The following is a 7,726-nucleotide window of genomic DNA, read 5'->3' on the forward strand; positions in this document are numbered from 1 at the left end:
GGAAACCAAGATTAAGAAAGCTGAAATGACTTTCCCAGGGTCACACAACTAGTAAATCTCTGAAGAAGGATTTTACCTCAGACATTCCTGTCTCCAAGTCTTGTGCCCTCTTCATGTTGACACCTACATGTTGAAAATATATTGTAAAATAGCAGGATTTATGTGGGGATTTGTGACCTCACCAGTAGACAAATCTGTTGGAATTCCCAACACTAATGTCAAAAGAGGAAATTCAAGGGTCTGTTTGAGATCTGAAAGATCCCTTAGAAAGATCATGGAAAAGATAGGGAGAAGGATGGAAGAGGAAATGTATGTCTAGGGAACAAACAGCCTGTTGGTAGCAAAGATTGCTTTACGTAGTGCCATCTTCAGTGTAAACTTCAAAAAGATCCTAAGGAGCTGAATGAAATAAAATAGGGGTAATTAAATATGCTAAAAACAAATAAAAAATAATTCAATCTATGAATCCAAGGAGAATCTGGCTTTAAGCTAATTAATAAAACCTCAATATGAAAGATTGAGTTCACTGTTGAATATATCATGGAATGACATGACTTTCTTGAGGATTAACATGATGGCTACTTACAAGATAATAGAAGCCTCTCCCATAAGAAAAATTACAACTATTCAATAAATCACCAGCCATCAGTCAATCACTATTTAGTATGTGATGTTCTTATTGATAAATGGTAGTGATACAAAGAAGAAAAGGAAACATTCACTGTTTCAGGGAGCTTCCATTTCAATGGAGAAGACAACAGGAACATGCACACAGGAAGCAACTACAGGATATCTGTAAAATGCACACAATTAGGTGTGGGAATAGGTCCACTGGGAGCCGGGAAGAATGAGGAGGGATTAATGCAGACAATCTTCCAGGAGAGTTGCTGTTGCAAAGATAACACACACAGAAGCAATGTTTATATTAGATGCTAAAAGACTCTGGTTTCTAAGTTTATTATACTAAAAGAAAATTGTACTATACATTGTATTAAACACAAAAGTATCATCACTTAAATAAATGGAATGCAGTGGATTCCACAATGTGATCTCAACCCAGTCACTAAAAGAGGCCATGAACAGAGTGGGCCTAGCCATGAGCATCATGTAACATACCAAGGACGTGGTTTTTCAGCAAAAAGGGAAGGGGATTTTGCATCCTGTACAGGTACAAGAAATTACTGCTGCTTTCTTGAACATTTCCTATATCTGAGCATAGTGATAATTCTTAACCTAAACACTGATTCCTTGCTTGTCTCCTTCAGATGCAGAGCAGTGTATGAAGTGCCCAGAAGATGAATATCCAAATAAGCAGAGAGATAACTGCCTCCCCAAGCTGGTCACCTTCCTAAATCTGAAAGAACCTTTGGGGGTAAGTTTAAGCCTTGTAGCTGTTTCTTTCTCTTTACTCACAGTTATGGTTCTGTGCATCTTTTTGAAGTTTCAAGACACCCCCATAGTCAAAGCCAATAACCGGACTCTCAGCTATACTCTCCTCATCTCTCTTACCTTCTGCTTCCTCTGCTCCTTGCTCTTCATAGGTCAGCCTACCCCTGCCACCTGTCTCCTACGACAAACAATATTTGCTGTTGTGTTCACAGTGGCTGTTTCCTCCATTTTGGCCAAAACCATCATAGTGATTTTGGCTTTCAAAGTTATAAGGCCAGGGAGCAGGATCCAGATGTTCATACATTCTAGAGTGTCCAACTATGTTGTTCTCATCTGCTCAGGGATTCAATTGATTTTCTGTGGGATCTGGTTGGGAACCCATCACCCCTTTCCAGAGGCAGATACAAACTCTGAATTCAGCCACATAATCCTTAAATGTAATGAAGGTTCTGCCTTGGCATTTTACTGTGTCCTGGGCTACATGGGCTTTCTGTCCCTAGCAAGCTTTACTGAGAAAAAGTTGGGAGACTGAGGGAAGAATGGAGATGAGGGGAACGTGCATGTCCCCCAAGCCCAAGAAGGAGCATGAAGCCCTGGGTGAGCTAATGTTCTCTCTCTGACCAGCTGCTTCAGGTGCCCCCCAAGGGATAGGGGCCTGCCCTCCTTTCTTTTCTGGTTGAGTCCTGGAACAAAGACTTGAAAATTCAAAACTTGAAAATTTAAACAACTCTAAGACCATCTCACAACTACAAAATTGGCTAATAAGATAGAAAAGGAATATGATAAATAGTGGAGAAAATGGTTTTGTCTCATTTCTCCTTCAGTATGTGTCACTGTGAGCAGAAGCATCACCACACCACAGCTGACAGTAATAATCAGACTTCTCCTCAGCCTTGAGCACAGAGATGCTCAGGATGGCTGTGTTCTCTGAGCTAGAAGTAAAGAAGTGGGCAGGGATCCCTGAGGGCTGCTGCTAGTCCAGTGAATCACTGTCTCAGGGGCCCTGTCAGGTTTCTGCTGATATCATCATACATTTTATAACTAATCCTTTCCACAGCACAGGAGATGTGGCCACCTCTGCTAGGGTCTTGTCACCAAAGGGAGTTGAATCTCCAACTCTGAACAGTTGTTTTCTTCACCAGTTGCTTCTGGCCTCAAAGCTTCAGGCCTTGCTCCAGGATTCATTCAGAGACTTAAGGAGGGAATCCTCTGTCCCTTGTAAGCCCATGAATCAACTGGACATGGACAGGATTTCAACTGACCCAGGGCTTGAGGCTACTTCTTAGGCAATAAGTGCTTTTAGAAAAATATCAACTGGACTTCCGGTTCCAGGAGCCAAGATTGTGGAATGATCAATAATTGATATCTCCCTCACCTTGTTGACCTTGATGAGTCCAGACAATATCTGCCTGGGAAAAATCCTGTAACAGCGGGTGCAGCTGAAGGGGTAAACAGACTCTTACCCCATTAGGGAGGAAGATAGCTAAGGAGCGTGCCTCTTGCCTTGACTGAAGGGGACCAGTGCAGGAACAGAGCTGTCCCAGATAGCACCATCTGAGGAAACTGGGAGAAGATTCTGATTCTCACCGGGGTGAAGCCAGCAACTGCCAACCAGGACCCCAGGAGTGCCTCAGAACCCCACGGGACTAGGGAAGGCACTAGCTCAGACCGCCAGTTTGGATGACCAAACCCTTAGCTTGCCTATGCTCTAACACAGCAGAGGAAACCCCCTGTGGGCATACCATCTCTCCCTCACATTTAACAAGCTAACTCCAGGGTAAATGTGAGGAAACCCAAAAAGACTTCACCTGACCTCTGCTTTCCAACACCAGCTAGCTCAGAATCAGGTAAACTGTAGCATTTTAGCTTCTAACTGAAAGAAGCAAAGACCACAACACACAAAACCTCAAATTTTAGACACAAGAATTGTGGGGCAGTCCCTTGTACCCAGCCATGGATATCTACTTTAAAAGGCAGGAAAAGGGTGATTATCATGAGTAAGAAGCAAAGCATAAAAGAAAAGACCATAAAACCTTTCTATGGAGACAAGGATCAAAACAAATGACAAAGAGGTCAGCATTGAGACTGTACTCCCATCTGAAACTTCAGAAGGGAAAATGAACTGGTCTGAAGCACAAAAAACCTTCTTGGAAGAGCTCAGGAAGGATTTTAAAACCCAAATTAAAGAAACAGAAGAAAAACTGATCAATGACTTTAAAAATAGGAAAAAAAATTCACAGAAAGATTTAAAATTACAAATGGAAAAGGAAGTACAAAACCTAACTGGAGAAAATAACTCCTTAAAAGGAACAATTGAACAGTTGGAAAAGGAGATGCAAAAGTTAACTGAAGAAAAAATTTGATAAAAATTAAAATCGGGCAAGTAGAATCTACTGAATCTATGAGACATCAAGAATCAGTCAAACAGAATCTAAAGAATGAAAAGATAGAAGAAAATGCAAAATATCTAATTGGTAAAACAACTGACCTGGAAAATAGATCCAGGAGAGAAAATCTAAGGATTATTGGTCTACCAGAAAGCCACGATGAAAAAAAGAGCCTGGGCAATATCATCGAAGAAATCATCAAGGAATACTTCCCAGAAGTCCTAGATCCAGAAGGCAAAATATTCATTGAAATAATCCATCGTTCACCTCCTGAAATGAACCTCAAACTAAAAACACCAAGGAGTATCGTGGCCAAAAAAGCCATTGAGAAGAAGAATGTCTTAAAAAGCAGAATTGGCCAAATGGAAAAGGAGATCCAAAAACTCACTGAAGAAAATAATTACTTCAAAACCAGAATTGAGTAAATGGAAGCTAATAACTTCACGAGAAATCTAGAAATTCTAAAACAGAACAAAAGAATGAAAAAAACAGAAGACAGTATGAAATATCTCAGGGGAAAAAACACTGATCTAGAAAATAGATCCAGGAGAGATAATGTAAAAATTATTGGACCACCTAAAAATCGTGATCAAAAAAAGTGCCTAGATATCATTTTTCAAGAAAATATCAAGGAAAATTGCCCTGATATTCTAGAGCCAGAGGGAAAAACAAAACTTGAAAGAATCCACCAATCACATTCTGAAAGAGATACCAAAAGGAAAACTCCTAGGAATATTGTAATAATTTTTCAGAGTTTCCAGGAAAAGGGTAAATATTGCAACCAACCAAAAAGAAACAATTTGAGTATTATGGAAATAAAATCAGGATAATCTACGAAATTCTAAGTTAAGGGATCAAACGGCTTGGAATATGATGTTATGGAGTTCAGAAGAGAGAGGCTTAAAAGCAACAATCACCTACCCAGCAAAACTGAATATAATAATGAAATGGTAAATTAAATGGGGAGGTATTTCCCATTCATCAATAGATCCATGTGACCTGCCTGGGTCACATGCAAGTCTGAGTCTCATGGAGCCTGTGGCGGGAGGAGTTTGCTGAATGGGTGAAATAGGAAGGGTGGAACAGTATGAGGCAGAGCTTGAGAAGAGCTGGGAGGAAGTTAGAGAGAAAGCAATCAGAGCTACAGGATGCAGACAAACCCACACCTGGCTGTGACTGTAAGAAGGGTATTTTGCTTAAGGGAAGCCTGCTTGGGATTTGTTTAAGCGCCTTGGTTTGTGGGAAACCTAGCAGGGGAAGGCTTGAGGCTGGTATTATTCTCTACATTTTTATTGTGTATAGATTTTTGTTACTATGATGAATTTGGTTTTCTGTCGTCTGAATAAATCAATCCAGAGAAATGGTATGTAAAAATAAAATCAACGAGCCCAGGACAAGAGTCCAGTGGAACTGAGCAAGTGAGAACCACAGAGCCCCATGTATCTGCAAGAATTGATCCTGAGACTATCAGCCCATAGATTCAATGTCTGTAAATCACTTAGTTGAACTTTCGGGAGCCAAAATGGCAGAGTGATCAGTAAATGCTCTCTCCTCCTCCCCTTGGTGACCTTGAAAGAACCTTAAAATATTTCCCCAGAAAAATTCTGGAACAGCTGGATGAGCAGAAGAGGCAAACTGTCTCATAGCACGTGAGACTAGGAAAATCACTAAGAAGGATCCCTCTTGCTGTGGTGGAAGGGGACTAGTGCAGGACCAGAGCCACCCCATAGAGCCCCACCTCAGTAGATCAGAAGGAGATTCAGATTCCCAGGGGGGTGGAACCCTGCAGCCACCAACACCAGGATGCCAGACATGCCTCAGCACACCAGGGAAATCGCGAAGACACTAGGGCAGCTGGGATCAATGAATTTGGCATGCAGCTGAAAACGCTAGAAAAAGAACAAATTGAAAATCCCCAAGTAAATACCAAATTAGAAATACTGAAAACCAAAGGAGAGATTAATAAAACTGAAATTAAGAAAATAATTTAACTAATAAATAAAACTAAGAGTTGGGTTTTATGAAAAAAACAATAAAATTGATAAACCTTTGGCCAATTTGATTTAAAAAAGAAAGAAGAAAACCAAATTACCAGTATCAGAAATGGAAAGGATGTATGAACTAATCTCCAATGAGTAGGAAATTAAAACAATAATTAGAAACGACTTTGTCCAATTGTATGCCCAGAAATTCCACAATCTAAGTGAGATGTATGATCACTTCAAAAAATATAAATTGCCCAGATTATAAGAAGAGGAAGTTGAATACTTAAACCCATCTCAGAAATGGATAACATTTTTCATCCAAATCCTTTTGAATTGTCTTATTGAATATGTCTTATGACATGTATGTCTTATGACAGGATATGAAACAACAAATCATAGAAACAATCAACAATCTCATTCAAGAGAATGACAATAATGAGACAACCTACCAATTTTATGGGATACTGTAAAAGCAGTTGTTAGGGAAAGTTTTATATCTTTGAATGCCTACATAAATAAAATAGAAAAAGAGGATATCAATGACTTGGGCATGCAGCTGAAAAAGCTAGAAAAAGAACAAATTGAAAACCCCCAAGTAAATACCAGATTAGAAATACTGAAAACCAAAAGAGAGATTAATAAAATTGAAACTAAGAAAACTATTGAATTAATAAATAAAACCTATAGTTGGTTTTATGAAAAAACTAATAAAATTGATAAACTTTGGTCAATTTGATTTTAAAAAAAAGAAAGAAGAAAATGAAATTACTAATATCAAGAATGAAAGGAGTGAACTCACCTCCAATGAGGAGGAAATTAAAACAGTAATTAGAAATTACTTTGCCCAACTTTATGTCCATAAATTAGACAATCTAAATGAAATGGATAAGTATTAAAATACAAATTGCCCATATTGACAGAAGAGGAAGTTGAATACTTAAACAACCCTATGTTAGAAAGAGAAATTGAACAAGCCATAAATGAACTCCCTAGGAAAAAATCTCCAGGGCCTGATGAATTTACAAGTGAATTCTACCAAACATTTAAAGAACAGTTAATTCTAATAATATATAGACTATTTTTGAAAATTGGGGAAGAAGGAGTCCTCCCAAATTCTTATTATGGTTTTGATACCTAAACCAGAAAGAGCCAAAACAGAGAAAGAAAATTATAGACCAATTTCTCTAGTGAATATAGATGCAAAAATTTTGAAGAAGATTTTAGCAAAACGAATACAGCATCTTATCATGAGAATAATACATTATTATCAGGTAGGATTCATACCAGGATTGCAAGGCTGGTTCAATATTAGGAAAACTATTAGCATTATCGATCATATCAACAACAAAACTAACAGGAACCACATGATTTTCTCAACAGATGTAGAAAAAACTTTAGACAAAATACAACACCCATTTCTATTAAGAATGCTGGAGAACATAGAAATAAAGGGAACTTTCCATAAAATAATAAGCAATGTCTACCTAAAACCTTCACCAAGCATTATATGCACTGAAGATAAGCTAGATGCATTTCCAGTAACATCAGGGGTGAAACAAGGATGTCCGTTATCATCACTATTATTCAATATGGTACTAGAAATATTAGCTGTAGCAATTAGACAAGAAAGAGAAATTGAAGGAATAAGAATATGCAGAGAAGAAACTAAGTTTTCACTCTCTGAAGATGATATGATGATATACTTAGAAAATCCCAGAGATTCAAGTAAAAAACTACTTGAAATAGTAAACAACTTTGGCAAAGTTGTAGGTTACAAAATAAACCTGCACAAATCTTCTGCATTCCTATACATTAGTAACAAAGTCCAACAGCAAGCGGTAGAAAGATTTAACGCTAGGGTAGACACTATAAAATATTTGGGAGTTTACCTGCCAGGGACTATATGAACACAATTACAAGACACTTTTGCACAAATAAAGTCAGATCTAAGTCAGTGGAAAAACA

General features: G+C 38.2%; 1 protein-coding gene across 1 annotated transcript in view; it reads left to right on the forward strand.

Annotated features, from left to right (window-relative positions):
- The window catches only part of LOC140502135 (vomeronasal type-2 receptor 26-like), a 56,642-nt gene extending 54,721 nt beyond the window's left edge, over positions 1 to 1,921 (forward strand). The window contains 1 exon segment of the mRNA XM_072606485.1: positions 1,266 to 1,921. Coding sequence (XP_072462586.1) covers positions 1,266 to 1,921 — 656 coding nt within the window.
- The last annotated feature ends 5,805 nt before the right edge of the window (positions 1,922 to 7,726 follow it).

This window comes from Notamacropus eugenii, chromosome 4, assembly GCF_028372415.1.
Source record: "Notamacropus eugenii isolate mMacEug1 chromosome 4, mMacEug1.pri_v2, whole genome shotgun sequence".
Taxonomy (NCBI): domain Eukaryota; kingdom Metazoa; phylum Chordata; class Mammalia; order Diprotodontia; family Macropodidae; genus Notamacropus; species Notamacropus eugenii.